The sequence below is a fragment of the Sinocyclocheilus anshuiensis genome, unplaced genomic scaffold (genome assembly GCF_001515605.1).
Source record: "Sinocyclocheilus anshuiensis isolate Anshui unplaced genomic scaffold, SAMN03320099.WGS_v1.1 scaffold136, whole genome shotgun sequence".
In the NCBI taxonomy this organism is placed as follows: domain Eukaryota; kingdom Metazoa; phylum Chordata; class Actinopteri; order Cypriniformes; family Cyprinidae; genus Sinocyclocheilus; species Sinocyclocheilus anshuiensis.
The window spans coordinates 1,304,882-1,326,472 of NW_015554074.1; the positions used below are offsets into that span (position 1 = coordinate 1,304,882).

Below are 21,591 nucleotides of genomic sequence, written 5' to 3' on the forward strand. Positions count from 1 at the left end.
AAAAAATGTAAAATTATGAGATAAATTGAAATTATGAGATGAGTCAAAATCACGACAAAAGTCATCATTATGATAAAAAAGCCAAAATTATTAGATAAAAAGTAATAATTATGAAAAAAGTCAAAATCATGACAAAAAGTTGACAATGAGATCAAATTAATTATAATATAAAATGTCAAATGATTAGGTAAAAATCATTATTTTGACAAAATTCAACTTTGTTATAATTATTATTTTATCTAATTATAATTATATATAATTATTTTTATCGTATTATTATTAATAATAATAATAATCATAAAATAATAATGATGATTAATTTCTATGTATTGTTAATATTAATATCATAATCTCACAATTATCTAATTTATTCTAAAAGTTATGATTTACCAAAGTTTTTTTTTCTTATGAGGCAAAAATGGGCTTCCATATAGTTTACCCAAACAGTTGATCATCATTTATAAACATCAGTCAGTTCACAAAAGGGCGGTCATTTCCCACTGTATCCAAGATTACTGGTTTCACCACAGCTGCTACACAATAAAACAAACAATCTGTACACCTCTTACACCTCTTCAGACTAGCATCAACAAAAACGTTTTCTCGGGTATGGTTTTCCTTTGGGGTGTAAAAAAGACTACCTCACATTCTCCACGAAACTGCCATTCATTGAGTTCGATCACAATGATATGCTAAATTCAACACAATTTGTGAATCACGAATCCTACCAAGGCGAAGGCTCATTTCTTAATATTCATGAGGTAGACCTAGCCATTGGAAAGTTACCCGGCGAAACGTCACGACCTAATTAATATACACGAGCCAAGCTTCGCCATTGGAACATTTGGGAGTGACGTCAGCGCTACGTGATTAAAATTCAAACGCTAAACTCTGCGCGCTACGTCAAGTGTAGAGTCACTAATAGACCGCTTGAGGGTGCTGTGAGATACAGACAGGGCTATCGTTGTCACTGTGTGACCCCGGCTGAGAGGAGGAGGAGGGTCTTACGCGGAAAACAAGCAGAAAATCGACAGTGAGCAAGCGGCTAGTAATGGAGAGATACGAGTGAGTGGTAAAAGGGGAGAATCGTGCAGTCGCGGGAGCATGTTGATATGGACAGAGCCCAGCATGCACCAAGTCTCTGTTAGTAATCTTTCAAATCTGACACAAAAGGGGTGAACGCAACCCAAGAGCGGAAACAAAGGCGCTTTGGTTTGAACAAAATACATCTGTAAAGAAGGGGGATAATTGGTGAGCAACAATTTCAGTTTTCAGAGGTTTCGTTTTAAAAAGAAACCGCGCATCACACGCAGAGTGACGCTACAGTTGTATGTTGAACTGATCGATCTGATGTGTGCTGCTGTGTTGCACTTCTGCAACAATGTGCTAAAAGGTTGTCGGGAATCCAGTTTATTATGCACGAAATGTCACATGCCTTGTTAGTGCCCTCTGTGTCTGATCACTGTCTCTATCAACTGTCCCACTAACTTATTTTCTGAGTCGAATTTAGGTTTCCCAGATTTGCAGCACAGTATTTTCTTCTAGTCGAGACAGTCATTCACATGGCCAGGCATGTCCCATGTGACGGCCGATGTGTTAAAGTAAAGCTAAATAAACCCAATAACGTTACTCTGTATCATTCTTATTAGGAAGCTATCACGTCTGATTTTGTAACTATCTTTTATTTTTATTTCTGGTATGTGTACAATATTGTTGCTTGTTGACAGTTCAGTGAACGTGGATCTGTCCATTTGTCAACTCTTTCAAAGCCTCCCTCAGTCATCCCTGGTTTAAAAAGAACGACGTAAACCAGTTTGCCATTCTTAGTTGCTGGTTTTAGAGGAGTTTTGGACACTTTTCAGTTAGTCAAGCAGTGAGACCAGCTGGCTGACCAGCTAAATCAACTGAACACAAGGTTGGACAGGCTGTGAGACCACATAAGTTGGTTTGGTGCCTTTTCAGCTGTAAATGTAATAATCTTTATGATTTTTAAAATGTTTTTTGGACTATTGTTTTTATTGACAGCAAAACAGTCAACTGCCTACTGCAAAAGTGCATTGAATGGCCTAATGAAGCAGGTATCTGTTGTATATTTGTAGTGTAATTTAGGGTAAAATAATCAGATGTTTTTCAGTAAATGTTTTTGTCCGATTGCCTGAGCTGCCACAGTTTGATTCAGTCCAGTATCACCCAGTAGTGCATAATAAAATGTGTCACATACCATAACATGACTATTAAATTTGTAACATAAGGAGAAATACTCCAGCATGTGTCAATAAATAACACTGGTATGCTACTCTTTATTAAATAATAGTTTAATTTGAATTATGTACACGTTTCTGAACTCTCATTCACTACCACATTTAATGAAAACACTGAGACTGTGCTACTCCTGATATCTGAAGGGAGCAGGCTGATGATAAAGTTAGCCTAGCTGCTCATGTAGCACCTAGTGTTTGTGTTGAAAAAGAAATCAAGCAAGAAAGACTGAGACAGACACTTTGATGTTTCATTTGAGTGGATAGGAGGTGCATATTTGGACAAAGCCGATTAGAAGCTTTGTTTTGCACCATATGTGTGAAGATGCGCTCAATACAGCTTCCTGTGGAGAATGAGATTGTGTATGTGATTTTTTTTATGATGGAGGGAGTAAGCAGGATTCATCCCTAATAATGGTTATTCTGCCTTGCTATGCTCATCACATGCTACAGAGATAAGAATGACTTCCCTTTTACTTTTGGGATGCGTTGTTTGGTCTGATCTGTACCACAGAGGCAAAATTATCAAGGAGACAGTGAAATGGAGGTCTTGCATATTAATTTGTCAAGAATAAAAGTACAAGACTGAAACAGATTTTACAGATGACCTGTGCTCTGATAAGGTGTGCAGTACTTGGAGAAAATGCTGATCATGTGCTTTCCATTCACCTTTGAACTCTGTTTTTCAAAGGTGAGGTGTATGCATTCTACAAAGACTAAGAATTTGCTTGAATGCAGTGCATTCAATGTTGAATGCATTGTAAGTCGATTTGGATAAAAGTGTCTGCCAAATGCATACAATTCTTTTAGTTTGGTGTTCGATAAGAGGTCTAATTTAGAGGATTGCACTTCTCTCCGACTTTGCAAAATTCAACTGCTTAATTGTTTATATTGTCGAAAAATGTAAACTATATTATCGCCCGGCTCTAATCTATTACATGCAACCATGAAGCATGAAGATATTATAAACATTTAACATCATGATTTTCTGTAAAGCTGCTTTGAAACAATGTGTATTGTGAAAAGCACTATACAAATTAAATGGATTAGATTTATTCTCCGCTCCGGATTCAGCATTTCAGTTGCATTTTCTTTATTAAAGGAATCATCTGCCTGCTAATTAAAGCAGTAGCACTTGTATGTACAGTAGCTCGCTTCCTTTCCCTGAGTCTGTAAATTCATGTAAGTGATGAAGAGAACAGATGTGCATATTTTGTCCTCATTTTTATATGTTAATTTTCTGTCGCTAACACATTTAGTTTTTGACTCATTACATTTAATTGTTGTCTTTCAGGTCCCTCAGTATGAGTCGAGATGGATGGAGAAAGAAAGCCAGTGAAGATGATGGGTGGGGAGGACGGGTAAGAGTCTGTTGTTCTTTATTATGAAATGTGTTTATTATTGAAAGCAGGAAGCCTCAGCAGCTGCTTTTTTCACAGTTCTCTTTTGTACTGTGTTGTCTTTCCAGGCTGCCCCTCTAAACATGGTTCATTTATTATTTATGCTGTAATTTTAACCTCATAACCATTGACCACCAGTCGAACATTCCCCTTCATGTGAGAGCTGGTGGGTGTATGTGTGTTGATGCTGAAGTCTAGACAGGTTTTCATTTGTATTACACCAGTGAGTAATCTATCTCAATTTTCCTCACTAGTGACCAGCACCTCTGCTCTGCCGCCACAGTCCGAGGCTCCGAGCAGAGCAAGAGATTTGATAGGCTTCAATGTCCTCGTGTTCCTCAGGCATTAGCAGAACCACACTGGCATAAACAACTCCAAGAGCTTCTGTCTTCACTGATAACATTTCACGACATTTCCCTATAATATGACATCCATAATGTGTTGCCACCAAATCTGAGAACCAAAAGGGTGGAGCTTGTGCAATTTGTTGATTTTCAGTTAATAATTTAGTAATTTGCTAGCATAATGCAGATGTGAAAGTGAAGCCAGTGCATGTACAGTATGACAACTATTTTGTGCATAATTATTTTATTTAATTAAACAGCACAGTGGTTGCCTTCAGGCCTTGTGTGTGGAGTATTTTTGTGTGTGTGTGAGTCTGTTTATTGGTTCAGGCTTAACTCCTGAATCCCAGCGTTCCATCCGTTGCCATGGAGACAGAGTCGCTGTGCCAGCAGGGCAGACTTGCACCTCCAGTCTCATTGAATGTCTGAGACGTAATCAAACGCTTGTCAGCCAGAAGCTGCACGTTTTTCTTTGTGCATGTCTATATTGCAGTCTGTTCATTTTTTTTACAGGGGTTAGAATTGTTTTTACTGTGTCTGCATAGTCTGTGTGTGCTCTCCAGGGCTCTACGCTTACTTTTCTTTTTAGGAGCGCTTGTGCTCCTAACTTAAAAAATTTAGGAGCACAGTCAAAAATTTAGGAGCACCAAAATTTGATACAAAAATAGCCTTCCCATTATGACGTGATATTTGACTCCTTAAAGTGATTTACAGTAGAATTTAGTTTTTACCTTTGTAATGGCATTTTTCTATCTTTATTTAAAGTATGTAATCTTTTGTCAAATTAAAAAAAAAAATTATTTCATTCATAAACGAAACACCGCTGTGTTTGAATGGAGACGCGCAGCGGCTGAGCTGTGACTGTTTGAAACAATTTTCGACGACGAAATAGAGCAAAATCAGACCATAGTGTTATAGGCAGACAATGTAAGTCACTTAATATTAACTTCTTGTCTATTTAACTGTTATATTAAATAAGTATCACATTTACAAACTCCCTTAAAAATAATTAAAAGCTGTCACTCATCTTAGTTCATCGCGAGCTCACATTTATAATCAACGAAGCTCTCTACACTGCACAATGAATCTCTTATTTACACCCTGTCTACACTTTGCTTATGAAAGGATTCATGAGATATGTCTGTGATACATTACTCAACGCTGCAAAAACACGTAGAAATCTTTGAAGCTCCCCTCAGCGATCACAATCACAAATATGATGAAGATCTGGTCAGTCGCACTGGTGCTCCTAAATATGTTTTCATAGTCGCACGCAGTAGTTTACTGAAATGGTCGCACTGTAGAGTCTCTGCTTTGCCTTATTTCTTGATCTTATGAGGCTGTGTTCATGTGAGTGGGATTTTTTTTATTGGTATTAGAAATCAAATTAACATCACAGGTTTGTTTGTTGAATTTTTTTTAGGGTGGTTACATGGCTGCAAAAATCTCTAAGCTTGAGGAGCAGTTTCAGAAGGATGCCCCGAGAGAGAAGCAGAAAGATGGAACATCCTCCTGTATCTTCAGTGGTGTGGCTATCTACGTCAATGGATACACAGGTCAGATCTCTTCCAGCATCCTCGCCACCCACGTGTGCTGTGATAACAAACGTGAACAGGAAAACAAACTTTCTTCCTGAATTGAGATCAGTTTTACTGCATAATGCATCTGGAGCAGCAGCAGCATCATTATTACCTTCATTATAAACATTTTTTTTATTTGTGTTTTATTATAAATGTTAATACAAATATTTAATATGAATAGTATTTTACATTTTATAGAGATATTATTATTATCATTAAAGGGGTCATTGATGCGATTTCAATTTGTCCTTTCTCTTTGGAGTGTTACAAGCTCTTGGTGCATAAAGAAGATCTGTAAAGTTGCAAAGACTAAAGTCTCAAATCCAAAGAGATATTCTTTATAGAAGTTAAGAGTCAGCCACGCCTACCTAAAACGGCTCGTTCTAACACGCCCCCACATATCTACGTCACGATGTGGGAAGATTTGCATAACGCCGCCCAAATGTTCATGCAAAGAAAAAAGGCGTAACTTTTATTCTCACTGTAGTATTGTTGTTGCTGCCGTCATGTCGTGAAGGCGCTGTGTGTTTTGTTGTGAAAGCGAAACTACTTTGTTTGGCCTTCCAAAAGAGGACGATATCTGCTTCGTCATGCCTAGAGCTGATCCGTGCTGGTTGCTGAGGAAATACAACAACTTTGCGCTTCGATCACTGGATCGAAGCGGAGTCCAGCCCAGGGTCGTCACATGTGGTTGCCGCAAGCCCATGTGGAAAATAATGTGTTTTTTGAGCCTTAAACCGCATAAACACATTTCATTACACCAAATACACAAAATAATGTTCTTTTTAGCAACATCATATGACCCCTTTAACATTATTATTGTTGTTATTTTATTAATTACATTTTTCATTAATAAATATTATTAAAACAATAGTACACCCAAAAATGAAAATTCTGTCATTAAGTATTCACCCTCATGTCGTTCCAAACCCGCAAGACCTTTGTTCATCTCCGGAACACAAATTAAGATATTTCTGATGAAATCCGAGAGCTCTCTGACACTCCATAGAGAGCAATGTAACTGAAATGTTCCCAGACCCAGAAAAGTAGTAAAGACATTGGTAAAACAGTCCATGTGACATCAGTGGTTCAACTGTAATTTTACAAAGCTGCGAGAATACTAGAATAAAACAAAAATAATGACTTTATTCAGTAATTCTTCTCCTCCAAATCATGTCTTCCGCCATTATTGAGAGTACCTCTGCATGTAAACAACACATGCACGTCGTGGTACTGTCAATGGTGGAATTTGTGATTTTGAGGAGAAGAATTGTTGAATAAAGTCATTTTGTTTTCTCTGCACATAAAAAGTATTCTCGTAGCTTCGTAAAATTACAATTGAACCACTGATGTTACATGGACTATTTTATTGATGTCCTTACTACGTTTCTTGGTCTGGGAACATGTCAGTTGCGTTGCTGTCTATGCAGGGTCAGAAAGCTCTTGGATTTCATCAAAAATATCTTTATTTGTGTTCTGAAGATGAACGAATGTCATGCGGGTTTGGAACGACATGAGGGTGAGTAATTCATGACAGAATTTTCATTTTTGGCTGAACAATCAATAATACTCAATAATAACAGTATTATTGTTTATTTGTTTGTATAGACAAGGATGAGCAAAATTTATAGGAAAAATGGGAAACACTTTAGTATAGGGACCAATACTCACTATTAACTAGTTGCTTATTAGCATGCCTATTAATAACATATTGGCTGTTTATTAGTACTTATAAAGCACATATTCTACATGACCATATTCTACGTCCCTAAGCAGCAAATTAGTAGTTTGTTGAGGCAAAAGTCATAGTTAATGGTTTATTAATAGCGAGAATTGGACCTTAAAATAAAGTGTGACCAAAAAATGAAGTTGAATGATTTGAAAGAAATGTTGCTGACTGGATTCGAGCCTGTGTTTACCATTTGAGCACTATAGCTGAATGTGTCAGGATGATGAGTACTGTGCTATCTTGTATTGTGTATTTTTTGTATGTAGATCCCAGTGCAGATGAGCTGCGCAGGCTGATGATGCTGCATGGTGGACAGTTCCATCTCTATTACACTCGCTCCAAAACTACACATATCATTGCCACCAACCTGCCCAACAGCAAAATACAAGAGCTCAAGGGAGAGAAAGTAGTGCGGCCAGAGTGGATCACAGACAGGTGTGTGTTTATGTGTACTTTGCAGGTTATAGAAGCACAATAATATATGCATACTAATTTTATTTTTTTTTGCTTTTGTGCAGTATAAAGGCAGGCTGCCAACTTTCATATGTCCAATATCAGCTCTATGCGAAGCAAAAAAGCTTGAACTTTACCAGTATTTGTGCACGAGGAAAGCAGGATCTGTCGTCCACCAATGACCCATTCAAACCCAATCCAAGCCACCCCCAGTCAGACAGCATCAAGCCTCAGCCCAGCCACACTCAAACCCTCTCTAAAGAAGTTCTCAAATCCACTCACGCTAACCACACAGCCAACTTCACTGAGCGAACCAATCACCAGCTAGATGTCAGACTGTGAGTATGCTTTATAAACGGGGATCCATTGGCACATGTGAGTGTCAAATGCTGCATGTATTTGAAAGAAAGAAAAGATTCTGCTGCTTTAAGATCCAAGATAGAACATGCAACACAACAAATAGATTTTTTTATTTTTTGTTAATTGATCATATTGATCATTTTTGGATATAGATTGGATATTAAATTGCATGTTTTCATTCACCCAATATTTACATTTAGATTACATGTGTTATGTAATCTTTAAAAACAAAAAATTAAAAAACACTGTCAAGTGTACTATTTATTATTTATTTTATTTAGACAAAATAGTATAGAAATTTATCAGCCATTTATCAGTTATCTGCTATAACAGGTAAATAACTTTTCAATTTATCGTATTGGCCTGCTGGTCAGATAAGACTGCTCCGGCGCGAAGTTTTTACACCCCTTCTGTATACTTAATGGATTAGTTCACTTCCAGAATAAGAATTTCCTGATAATTTACTCACTTCAAAGGGCTCTACTCGATCCCAGCCGATGAATAAGGGTCTTATCTAGTGAAAAGATAAAAATAAATAAATAAAATGTATATACTTTTTAACCATAAATGCTCGTCTGGAAATCCTGGATAGTTTCCCTCAAAAACCTTAAATTTCTTTTTGACTAAAGAAAGAAAAGCATGAACATCTTTGATGACATGGGATGAGTAAATTATCAAGAAGCTTTTATTCTGGAAGTGAACTAATCCTTTAAATAAAAACATTTGGGAAATTATTTAATTATGTATCTTTTTGTCCTCTCTCCTTTTGTCTGGCAGAAATGGTTCCTGTAGCATAATTGAGGAGGATGCAGAGAGGCCTAGAGTTAATGGGATTCATGATGGAGATGATGATGACGCCTGTGCCCTATTGCCAAGAGGCTCACAAGACACTTCGTTAACTAATGGTTATGTACACCCTGTGAATGGTGCCTTAAAGCCTCAGGACTCTTTTGCAGAACATTCTCCACATGTTGTTGACATAGGGTCCCATCAGTCTCACCTCCCACAGACTGAAAGCAGGGATAGGGAGGAGCCCAGCTGCTCTTCTGCTGGGTCAAAATCAAATTTCCATCAGAGGTCCTTAATATCCACTGCCAGTCCTGCAAAGCAGCCTGGTCTTCACAGTATGCAAAAGGACCTCCATCCAAAACCAACATCTAATCCAGGAACTTCAGCTGCTCCTCAGAAGGGGAATCTTCACGATCAGACAAGAGTTCGACTAAATGGGAGCTATCACATGACCCCTAACTCCTCCAATCTTGCAGACTCTAGTCATCAGCCAGGAAGGTCGGGCAAAGGAGCAGAGGCTGGAGTCATATCAGAGTTCTTTTCTCACTCAAGGCTGCATCATATTTCTACATGGCGAAATGAGTTCTCAGAGTATGTCAATGCCCTTCAGAGCAGGAGGCGAGCTGCAGGAGGAGCTGTTTTCTCTGGAAAAGAGAAACTGAAGAAGCTCAAAGCTAATTGCAGTTCAGGTATCTTGTCTTTGTGGTTTATGTTTGTGTATTTCTTTTATGTTGTTGAGAAGCATGTGTCTTTGTGATGCAGCATTTTGCCAAAAAAAAAAGTTTATTTCTCTTTGGCCCAGGTTCCTTAATGGCTGCTCCTCAGGTGCGTCAATCCTGCATTCTTCATGTGGATATGGACTGCTTCTTTGTGTCAGTAGGGATCAGACACAGACCAGATCTCATAGGTACGTTTTAGTGAATTGGAGGGAAGTGCTGAAGTTTCTTGTTGCAGCTTGTTGACTTTGATAAACTGAGCTTTACTGATGGTCAATCTGTACTCCAGGGAAACCGGTTGCGGTGACTAGTAACCGTGGTCCAGGCCGTGTTGCACAGCGACCTGGTTCAAATCCTCAGCTTGAGTTTCAGTACTACCAGAGGAAACAGAAACAGTATAGGAAAGGTAAGCTCAGGTTCTAGGAGGAAGATGTTGGTTAAATTTTGCTTGAAGTCTAGAATTAATGTCTTGTACATTTTTGAAGTTTGAATTTAGGTGACCATTGTTCTTTCTGCTTTAGAGAAGACAGATGGTGATCTTGAGATGACCCCATCTCCACAATGTGAAGAAGTTCCCAGTAATGGAGTGGATCTGGACCTGGCTGCCCTCTCTATGGCAGAGATTGCATCTTGCAGTTACGAGGCCAGGTATTCATTGTAAACATGCCAGGCTCCTTTCTTGTGCAATATGAACCCCCCCAAAAAAGATTGTAAAATTGACATGTCTGTATCTGCCAAATATCCATTCCATTTTTAAAATAGCAAATACTAGATTAGTGGTTCTCATCTTTTTTTAATTCCATTGACCCGAGCAATATTTGAAGGCCCCCCATTTAGGCTAATACTGTAGGTTTCCATTGGTACATCTGCTTTAATTTACAGAAACTAGGATTGTCCTTTAGATTAAAATAAGTAGCTAAAATAATTATAATTCAAATGAAATAAGTTTCAGAATTACAGAATTTTCACAAGCTAAATGTTCTTCTGGGATCCCACTCTTCTTAATTTAGATGTTTTTGTTTTACTGTATAAGATTTTTTTAAATACTTTAGAATGTCTGCCTGATTAAATATTTTGGAGCTTTGCACAACGAGAAAATATTGTATTCTTTAAAAATAAGTCAATGGCATTTGAATATTTTAAATTCCCCAGGTTTTCTCCAAGTTACACTTGTAATTTAGGCTTCCTCATACAGTATACCTTGATCATCTAAGTCCATGATTTTTTTTTTATTTTTTTTAAGCTTATTCTAATGCTTATTTTGTCTTATTTTGAGGCCCCCTGGTTGAGAACCACAGATATAGATGGATTCAAAGCTAACTGACTATTGGAGACCACAAACATTTTTTTCTAACATGTACTGTCTTTAATACAGTATGACTTCCAGCGGTACCTGTTACTCTGTTTTTCTCTCTTACAGGCAGGCTGGTGTGAGAAACGGCATGTTCTTTGGCCGGGCTAAGCAGCTCTGTCCTGATCTGCAGTCTGTCCCATATGACTTCCAGGCATATAAAGAGGTGGCTTTGTCCATGTATGAGACCCTGGCCAGGTACCAGATATAATGTTTGTTGCAACTTTTTTTGGATTGCTACATTATTCCTAATGCCAGCAGACAAAGGCAACAATTCTTTTGCTTCATGGTTGCTTGTTTTATAGTTACACTCATAACATTGAGGCACTAAGTTGTGACGAGGCGCTGGTAGATGCCACAAATCTTCTGGTTGAGCTGGGAGTTACACCTGATGATTTGGCTCGAGCCATTCGTGAAGACATAAAGGAAAAGACTGGTTGCTCTGCCTCAGTTGGAATGGGTAAGAGAATTTATTTACTGACCTGCATTTTGTTCCAAACCTTTATGACTTACTTTCTCCCATGGATCTTTTTAAGAATGTGCTGCTCTTTCTCATTTCCCGGTAATTGCAATGAATAGGAATATTGCAATGATGCAAAAGTGCCATAAAAGCCATACAATAACATTGTGCTTTTCTCATGAACTCTTGTGAACATGCCAAAGTCAGGTACAGCGAAACAACTTTAGTTTGTTACTCGCACTAAGCTATTGTATCGCTTTAACTTTTTTTTTGGAGCTCGAGAGTTCCAGTCCTCATTTACTTACTTCTAACTTGAAAAGAGTGGCCAGGATATTCTTTAAAAATTTACCTTCCACAAAAGTCATAAAGGTTTGGAACAACATGTTAGAAATGAAGTTTAATGACAATGTTTTTTTGTTATGAAGTTGCTAGTATTCCTTCATTTCTGTAATATTTTGTAACTTCCCTTATACTTCTTAATAGGTTCCAACATCCTTCTTGCTCGGATGGCAACCCGTAAGGCAAAACCAAATGGGCAGTACTTCCTCAGATCGGAGGAAGTGGATGATTTTATCAGGGATCAGCCTGTATCCAGTTTGCCTGGTGAGAACAGAGCATCCTACATTCAATACCGTTCAAATGTTTAGGTAGTTTGGTACGACTTTTAAATGTTTTTGAAAGTCATATCTTATTCTCAAAAAGGCTGCATTTATTTTATAAAAAAATATAAATATTTAAAAAAAATGCTTAATATTTTTGTGAAAACTGACACATTTTAAGGATTCTTTGAAGAATTTGACACGTTTTCAGGATTCTCTGAAGAATAGAAAGTTCAGAAAAACAACATTTATTTTGAAATAAATTTGTAATATTAAATGTCTGTAGTGTACTGTCAGATTTAATCAATTTAATTAATCCTTCCTGAATAATGGTATTAATTTATTTCTTTAAAAAAAAAAAAAAAAATCTTTCTGGCCTCAAACATTTGAATGGTAGGGTATTTTAATCTGAATCAGAGTTTTACAGTGGAATTTATTGCTGTATTTGTGTATGTCTGGACTGGTGCTTCTGTGTTCTTATGTGCAGGTGTGGGTCGCTCAATGAGCTCCAAGCTGACCTCCCTCAGAGTGAGTACCTGTGGTGACCTGCAGCAGTTGTCCATTTCTCGACTGCAGAGGGAGTTTGGGCCAAGGACAGGACAGATGCTTTTCCGCTTTTGCAGAGGACTGTATGACAGGCCTGTGCGCAGTGAGAAGGAGAGAAAGTCTGTGTCTGCAGAGATGAACTACAACATTCGGTTCACACAGGTTTTGAAGTATACAAGTTACAGCAATCATTGCAAATCATCCTGTATCTGTCATTGTCCTCAGTCTGTTGACTTCTGTCATATGTTTCCCATCACCTCTAATACTTGGCTAGGTTGAAGAGGCGGAGACTTTCCTTACAAACCTATCTATGGAGGTGCAGAAGAGGTTGGAGGGGGCGGGGCTTAGAGGTCGCCGGATTACACTGAAGGTCATGGTGCGGAAACCAGGAGCTCCAGTAGAGCCAGCCAAATATGGTGGCCATGGGATATGTGACAACTTTGCCAGGTGACTTGCACCAGGATAAATTAACAATGTGCTCTATTAAATGCACTACAGATAATTTCTATTGTGACATACATCTGAGTGAAACGGAATATTAAAAAAGAAAAAAATGTTGGTTCAGTTTGTTGGTTGTTGATTGGATGGAGGCAGATCTGAATGCAAGCTTGCAGTTGGTTTGGGAGAAAGCTGTGGTGTTTAAGCAGACTAATGAGTAGAGATTCAAGTTATGCCATATTGATTAAGAATTATGGAAAAATGTAAAAATTAAACATGCATGGAAGAATCGTTCACAATAAGTTCAATAACATGCATTTAGAAAACAGGCTGAATTTCCATTTAAAATTTTGGCTAATACCGATAAGCTGAAGGTAATTAATTTCATGTTGTGGTCACAACTAAAATTCTATACAATTTTGTCTAAATAAAAAAGTGCATAACCAGCCAGCCAAACTATCGCCTTACTTTAGCCCGATTCACAACGGTTAGCTTATAATAATGTTTTCTAATTTGAGTGAAGTTTTCACGGGAAATTCGAGCATGGCACTGCGTCATTACGTCACGTCTGTAAACATAAAGAAGTTGTCCTGGCTACTAGGCTATCGCACGTGAAGATCCTGCAGGTGGCAGATCGAGGCAGCTGGAATAATTAAATGTATAATTTTTATGGCGGATTGTAATCCAGAAAGGACTATGTGTTTATGAGACACATGTGAATGAAATTAAATTATATTCCAGTTTTAAATGTGCTTCTGATTACAGATAGCCTGGGATTACACAAGATTTGTATTTTAAAGACAACCAGTTGGAAGGGAGCATAATTTGCCTTTTGGGTTAAAAGAATTTCTTAATATGAAATTCGAATGGTATGAGAATTAGAGATTAGACTGTACAGAAATTGAAATCTACACGCTAATACACACTATAGGCAATGCTGATGTTGTTAACATTAATAATTTGAGAATAAAGTATAACAATAATAATAATTTGCATGGATTGATGTGATATGAGCTAACCGATCTTTAGATTAAATTGGTAGTGCGATTTATTGCAATGCTTTTTTCCTCAGTTGGTCAGAACAAACGTGGCAGACTTCACATGACAATATACGGTGAAAATTCTTATTTGGGTCATATATTCCATGACGTAGGCTAGAATCTGTGATTGCGAAGTAAAGTAAATATCCACACCAGTGCGGTGACTGACTGCCACACACACATACTCTTCAAAACATTAGATTAATCCGCGCTGGAGCCGCCGGTGCACAACCCACGCAAGGAAGCTAATTCCGCAAACAGCTGCAATTGCAGGTTTTCAAACAGAGATGGCGACAAAGAGGCAAAACTTAGGGACTGCAGCTTTAATATTGACTGATAACCAAACTATTTTTGATATACTTTTGACATTCACATTACTGTCACATTGCAGGTCTGTTTCACTTGCTCAGCCCACAGACAGTGGTCAGCTGATTGCCGCTGAAGCCATTAAGCTATTCCATGCCATGAAATTGGATGTAAAGGACATGAGGGGAGTGGGACTGCAGGTGCAGCAGTTGGAGGGATCGCATGCAGACCCATCAGGACAAGGGCCCTCTCGTGGTCGCTCGATCAAAGACCTGCTGCTGGCCAAACAGCCTGCCCACAGCCCCAAGAAAGACCCACTAGCACCACAAGGTTGGAGCAGTGTGATTAGGACAGGGTTCTTCAAATCCAGCCCTGGACTGTCCTGCAGAGTTTTAGATCTAACCCTGGTCAAACACACCTACTGGTTACTCTGAATACCTTGATTTTCTCACTCAGGTGTGTTTGATTAGGGTTGGAGCTAAACTTTGCAGGACAGTAGCCCTGCAGGGCCAGATTTGAAGAACCCTGGATTTATAGGATATGTGTTTGATTTATGTTGGTATCTAACTCTTAACATGCCTTCCCTGTTGCTTGTATTTTAGATGGTTTAACCAGCCCTTCTTCATCCAGAGCTTTCTCCTCCAGTCAGGAGAGAGTTACCCCTCCATCCTCACCACCTTCCACCAGCTCTGATCCAATGCCTGGAACGAGTAAAGGAGGACTTCACCATCCACACACCCTCAACCATGTCAGGACATGCCTAAACGTCAGCATTGAGGTGCCATCTCCCTCTCAGGTTAGATTCTCCTCGCTTGAATGCACCTCAGAAACAAAAAGTACACAGACTATGCCTGATATCCAGACAGCAAGGTCATCTTCTTATAAGAAATGCTTTTATTTAAAAAAAGATGCATTCGATTGATCAAAAGTGACGGTCAACATATTTTGTTACAAAATATTTCTAATGCTCTTCTTTTGAACTTTCTATTTATCAAAGAATCTTGATGTATCAGTAAAAATCTATCAGTTGCAGCAAAAATATTAAGCAGCACAACTGTTTTCAACATTGAATACTCAGCATATTAGAATGATTTTTAAAGGATCATGTGACATTGAAGACTAGAGTAATGTCATCACAGGAATAATTACATTTTAAATGATATGAAAATAGAAAATTTTATTATTGTACTTTTAAATAGTAAAAATATTTAACAGTATTGCTGCTATTTTTTTTTTTTTTTTAATAAATGCAGCTTATTTAAACATTTTTTTTTAACATTTTAGCGAGCTCAGTCTTCTGAATGGTAGCATATCAAATGAATTGTAAGCCCCTGTTTTCCCTTTGATTCAGGTGGACCAGTCTGTTTTAGAGGCTTTACCTGTAGACATAAGGAAACAGGTGGAGCAGTCCTGGAGACACAGAGAGGAGCAGCCCAGCACCTCATCTCATCTCTCAACCCCGCCTCGAACCTCCTCTTCTCCACCTCCAGGTCCATCGCTTGGCACCCTTGTACTGCAGCTCCCAAACCAGCTAGGTCAACCATGCACAACGGGCTTTATATTAGAGCTCCCTGACTTCTCCCAGGTACATTCTATTAACATCCCAACCACAGGGAGGAAACGGTGAAATGACCATCAGAAACTAGTATTTTAGATACCCTAACCTGAACTTTTAACAGGTTGACCCAGATGTGTTTGCAGCTCTTCCCAGAGAGCTTCAGGAAGAGTTGTGCTCTGCTTATAGAAACAAGGGAAACACTCAAGCCCATGTTCAAGCTCAAAGCAGTGCTGGTGAGTAAAAATGAGTAGGGGTGTGCAAGATATCTGCACCATATACATACATTTATTGTATCTCTTGAAGAGTGTTTTCCCTTTAAAGGGATAGTTCAACCAAAATGAAAATTGTTATCATTTACTCGCCCTCATGCCGTTCCAAACCAGTATGAGTTTCTTTCTTATGTTGAACATAAAAGAAGATATTTTGAAGAATGCGGGTAGTCAAGCAATCAAGCTATTCCTTTAAGGCCAGATGTCAGAAACAGTTGCTTTGCATGTACATAATAGTTGAACTGTGTGCATAAAAAATTAGTTTAAGTTAATTTCTTAAAGGGGTCCTATTATTCCAAGTCCACACAAAAAACTATTTCCTGGAAACAGCCCTGCCAAATCCAGCCCCTCCAAAACACTTCCTCTGCCACTCAAACAGCCAGGCCTCAAAGTACGCCTGTATTCTTCTGCCACTTGATACACTTTAAATACATCTGTGTTCAAAATGTTGACAATTTTGAGGGAAAAAAGGTATTTATCTGAGATGTTTTTCATTGGTAGACAGAAAATGTACAGTGCCCGTCCTCTTCGAGCACAGATGTCCCAGAGACGCTGTCCAAATTTAATCCCCGCCCAGTCCCAACCCTAGCGGGAGCTTATGAATTCAGTGACATCAGAACTCTGCTTCGTGAATGGGTCACCACCATCTCAGGTATGGCAGAACAAAAACTTTTTACATACCAGTATATATTTGCGCATATATTGTGCAGTTGGTTTATTTGTGTGGCGCTGCATATTCACAGAACCTATGGAAGAGGACATTCTCCAGGTGGTGAAGTTCTGCACAGAACTCGTGGAAGATAAAGACCTGGAGAAACTCTACCTTGTCATCAAATACATGAAGAGGTATAGCTCTGAATTCTTCCTGGCTAATTCCTACAACAAACACAAGTACATTATACATCTCACCAGTAGTAATAATACACTACCGTTTAAAAGTTTGGAGAGTACGAGGATTTTTTTTGTGTGTGTGTGTTACTATTGTGTTACTATGTTTCTATTTCAAGTAAATGCTGGTCTTTTAAACTTTGAATATTCATCAAATAATCTTGAAAAAATGTCACTGTTTTTAACATTATTCTTATCAATGTTTCTTAAGCACCAAATCAGCATATTAAAATGATTTCTAAAGGATCATGTGTCAAATTACATTTTAAAAAATATTAAAATCGAAGACAGTGTCGGCGCCCATGGCCTTGTGGTTAGTACGACGACATGTAGCACAACTGCGCTCATGGCGACCCGAGTTCGAATCCCGCCTCGAGGTCCTTTGCCGATCCTGCTCCCTTCTCTCCTCCCAGTGCTTTCCTGTCAGCTCTCTACTGTCCTCTCAAAATAAAGGCATAAAAAGACCATAAATATAACTTAAAAATCAAAAACAGTTATTGTAATTAAGCAGTTATTTTATAATATTTCTATTTTTACTGTATTTTGATCAAATAGAAATGCGGCTTTGGTGAACATAAGATACTTCTTTCAAAAACATTTCAAAATCTTACTGACCCCCCAAACCTTTGAACAGTAGTGTAGGTTGATTGGGCCTTTCTTAATGAAAGTATTTCATCGTTTTAACTGTTGGTTTCAGACTTATGCAGCAGTCCTCCGAGTCAGTATGGAGCATGGCCTTTGACTTCATCCTTGACAATGTTCAGGTAGTGGTACAGCAAACCTATGGTAGCACTCTGAAGATCACATAGGAGGACCGTCCTAACCTCAGTCACTGTGACATCAGCCCAGACCTGCCACCTCATCATGACCTGTGAGAGACAACAAAACCACTTGAGTCTGCCAATCGTTGTAGCATCGCTTGTCCTCTCCTCAGAGGATTACGAGATCATGCCAATGATGATGAGGAACAGATGAGCATGCCAGCTACATTCAGAAGCAGCTGAACACTGAGTTTTTCTTTCATCATGATGGTATTTTGGTAACACTTTTCAATCAGGTTGGATTTGTTAACATTAGTTAATGCATCAAGTGTCATGAACTAACATTGAATAATTTTTGACAGAATTTATTCATCTTGGTTATTGTTACTATTTTACTAGTTCTTGTTAGTTACTAATGCATTAACCAATATTAACATACACTACATTTGTAACATTTAAAGATGTATATGTAAAAATTATAATTTTACAGCACTTTAAATCTTGGTTAAAGCATTATTGATTTTTAGTTCATGTTACCTATTGGGTTAACTAATATTAACATGTACAACCTGGTTATAAAATGTTACCAGAAGGTTTTTTTTTTTTTTTTTTGGAATGTTTTAAATGCACTGACTGTCCTAAACCAAGCAAAGCAAGCCTCTTTGCTCTCTGTTAGCTTTTTGGATTTTTTTTCTTGTCTTTCTTTTCTTAATTTCTCGTACTCCAGAATATGTGTTTATCTTGAAAGCCTCAGAAGTATTTACAGACTTTGTAGCAAAGCAAAATGGAGTGGCATGTTATTTGCCTTTTAGGGGTCAGTCTGAGATGTTAAAAGTGGAAATCGGAAAAACAACCCCTTCTATCAAAGTCAGTTTAGCATGTGGATACTAACATTTTATGTAAAGCTAACATTTATGTTTTTCTAGAAAAATATTACTCCTTCTTATTGATTGTTTCTTGTTGTAAGCTTGTCTGTATGTGTAAAAGAGAAAGAGATAAATATTTATGAAGAAAAAGATTAAAACATTGGCCAGGTTAATTTGACTAAATTGAGTATCTAATGTCCTGTCATGCTTCTCAGTCTTTTATTCTAAATTTGTGGATGTGGTGCTGGAGGAAAGGAAGGGTTTTTCAATCAGGTGGATGTGAACTGCATAATGGGTCGAGGTGGATTCTTCAGTGAAACATTTTCCTCAAGTCTTGTTCAATGTAGGTTTGGCTTTATGTATTACCAGAATGTACTCAAAGTTTGTACTTTCTTGGTTTTAAGAAGCTGCTCAAGAGACAGACATCTGTTATCGCATATTATCATGCCATTACAGAGAGGAAGGCCTAAAAATTCATATTTGGTCAAAAATCTGTCATGACAGAATGACCCGTGCCTGAAGACCTGAAGCTGTGACAAAATTTGTACGTTTTCTAAATTTGCAAATAAATTTGGATAAGTGATACTGTCTTTTTTTGTGTGTGTATTTATAATTTGTGGATCAGGCTAAAATGTATCTATAAACAATGTCACCAACAATGATAATGTAAGAAAAACATCTTATGCTAAGCTAATTAAAGAAGACACCTAAAAAAGATAAAGATGAAGACAAAAGGCATTTATCTCTGGTGAAGTCTGTGCGGCTGTAGATGACTATTTAATAACACTGAGAAAAGATATAGTTAGTGGTGATGTACAACACAAAAGGTGCAAAATCAACATGTTAATGGTGCATTTGAAGAGGCAAATGATTTATTACATTTCTCTTGCATTTATATATTTGGTCATATTTGATAATGTAGAAAAATACAAATAAAAATTATACTGAGCTAACGTAAATAAAAAAAAAAGCATTAGAGCGCATTGTTTAAATGTACTTCTAGAACGAGCTGCCTTTGTGTAATGTAGCAAAATACTACAGTTACAGTAACAAAAATTATTATAACTGTTGTATCATTCATTAGTATAACTAAGTGTGGTTACCATGTCCGTAAAGGTAAGCCCAATGACGTGCTATTTTGAAATAAACAAGGTGACTGCTTTTTACATTTGTACAGAACTGTATGATAGAACAATAAAACATATTTCAAAAATGCGTCGAAAGCGCTACGATTGCGTGACGTGATCAGTCGAGTCGACGCCTTTACGTGAAACCTGCGTCAGCGTGCCGCCTTCTACAAATCATACGGCTTCGGTAAGTGCGCTTCCCTGACCTACATAAAAAACTGTAATACGTTTTAAACGTTATGTCAGTTAAATTATTTCTAGTTTGTCGTTGCTTTCTGGAGAGTGTTCTTTCCGATTAACCAGGCAATCGCTAATTATTAGTCTTTGTTAGAGATCAAAACTGCCGTTACCACAGTGCTTGGAAGCCAAAGCAAGACGCTAGCACTAGCACGATTTGACACAACGCCCTCGCATCAGTTTTAAACTCAACAGTCCTTATTTACAAAAGCTTACAGCCTGTTGAAATGATCAACTGTCGATGAGACACAGACCGAGGAACTGGAGAAAGTAAACCAAGTTGGCATGCTTGTCTTTATGCGGCTCTGGTCAAGCGCTGGCCCACTAACAGTATCTCTATTGTTGTGAATAAACAGAATGCCCATAAAACCCAGGCGACTATTGGTTGTGTGCCACACCTTTCATTACATAAAAGCATTTGCCTCGTTACATGTTATGCTGTATGCACTTTAAAAGTGTCAATTCAGAACTGTTTTCCAAGTAGCTTATTGTTGATTTTAACAGACAAGATACTAGTTAAATTGATTTAAAAAAAAAATTGTAGGCACAAATGCCATGTTGTTTTTAGACGTGTCATAAAACGTTATTTAAAGTTAATCTAGTATAAAGATTTAATTTTTTTTAATTTATTTGAATAATTTTTAAGTTCACTGTTTACTCTTTTTGAATGGGATGTTACACTTGTCAGTAGTATGTAATTGCAACCAAAATGGTGCTGTATTTCTAAGAGGCAGTTAGGAAGTGAGAGGAAATGGCCAGTCAGTCCATGGAGGTTGTTGCGAAAGCTCTGGAGCAGCAGGTGCTGCATTCGGCACGGATGGTGGAAGAGCAACTGGATGCCGAACTGGAGAAGTTGGAGCGCATGGATGAAGATGAGCTGGAGCTACTGAAGGAGAGAAGGCTTGAGGCCCTTAAGAAAGCTCAGAAACAGAAGCAGGTGAGTATTATGAATGTTTTTAAAGAAATCTTGGTCTAAATTTTGATCATGTTTAAAATGTAGCATTACAATGTTTATTCAAAATGAGTGAGGATCTACATGAGGGGTTTATTACAGTGCATTGAAATAGATCAGGGGCCCGTTCTTCGTACGTCGCTTATTACATCCGAGATGAAATGTCACATCCAAGATGATATCATCGCGCTAATCAGGATCTGGCTAATTCGGTTCTTCGAACGCACCTGTTGTTGATGATTAGTATGGCTGGATTGAGTTATATGAGATAATTGCGCGTTCATGGGTTGGTTTAAAAGGTATGTATGTATCGATACTCGAAACCACGATCAGCAATGCAGCGATTGGCTGGCGGCAAGACAGCAACGTAATGACATCATATAATTAAAAAAGACAACTGACGAAAAACTTGACAAATTTTTGAACTTTTATAAGAAAACAGCCAAGCGAACAAAACAACATAAATGTTATAATAGATAAATGAAATGTGCACTGTTTTTTTTTTTTTTTACATGATTCCCAATTATTTATATTCACGATTTCTAATATTTGTACAGGCTTTAC

General features: G+C 37.8%; 2 protein-coding genes across 2 annotated transcripts in view; both read left to right on the top strand.

Annotated features, from left to right (window-relative positions):
* The first annotated feature begins 930 nt into the window (after positions 1-930).
* On the top strand, positions 931-16,257 carry LOC107668902 (DNA repair protein REV1-like). The gene is made up of 18 exons (XM_016460958.1): positions 931-1,065; positions 3,553-3,619; positions 5,426-5,558; positions 7,578-7,746; positions 7,830-8,102; positions 8,902-9,602; positions 9,716-9,820; positions 9,919-10,035; positions 10,151-10,277; positions 11,050-11,178; positions 11,286-11,440; positions 11,924-12,043; positions 12,527-12,747; positions 12,860-13,032; positions 14,455-14,699; positions 14,972-15,165; positions 15,721-15,954; positions 16,049-16,257. Exons 1-18 carry the CDS (start codon positions 1,052-1,054, stop codon positions 16,166-16,168), a joined length of 3,297 nt encoding a protein of 1,098 aa, XP_016316444.1. The 5' UTR covers positions 931-1,051; the 3' UTR covers positions 16,169-16,257.
* Positions 16,258-19,950: 3,693 nt separating this feature from the next.
* The window catches only part of LOC107668903 (thioredoxin domain-containing protein 9-like), a 4,459-nt gene continuing 2,818 nt past the window's right edge, over positions 19,951-21,591 (top strand). Inside the window, exons 1-2 of the mRNA XM_016460959.1 lie at positions 19,951-20,025; positions 20,804-21,012. Coding sequence (XP_016316445.1) covers positions 20,827-21,012 — 186 coding nt within the window. The 5' untranslated portion in view covers positions 19,951-20,025; positions 20,804-20,826. The remainder of the gene's footprint in view (positions 20,026-20,803; positions 21,013-21,591) is intronic.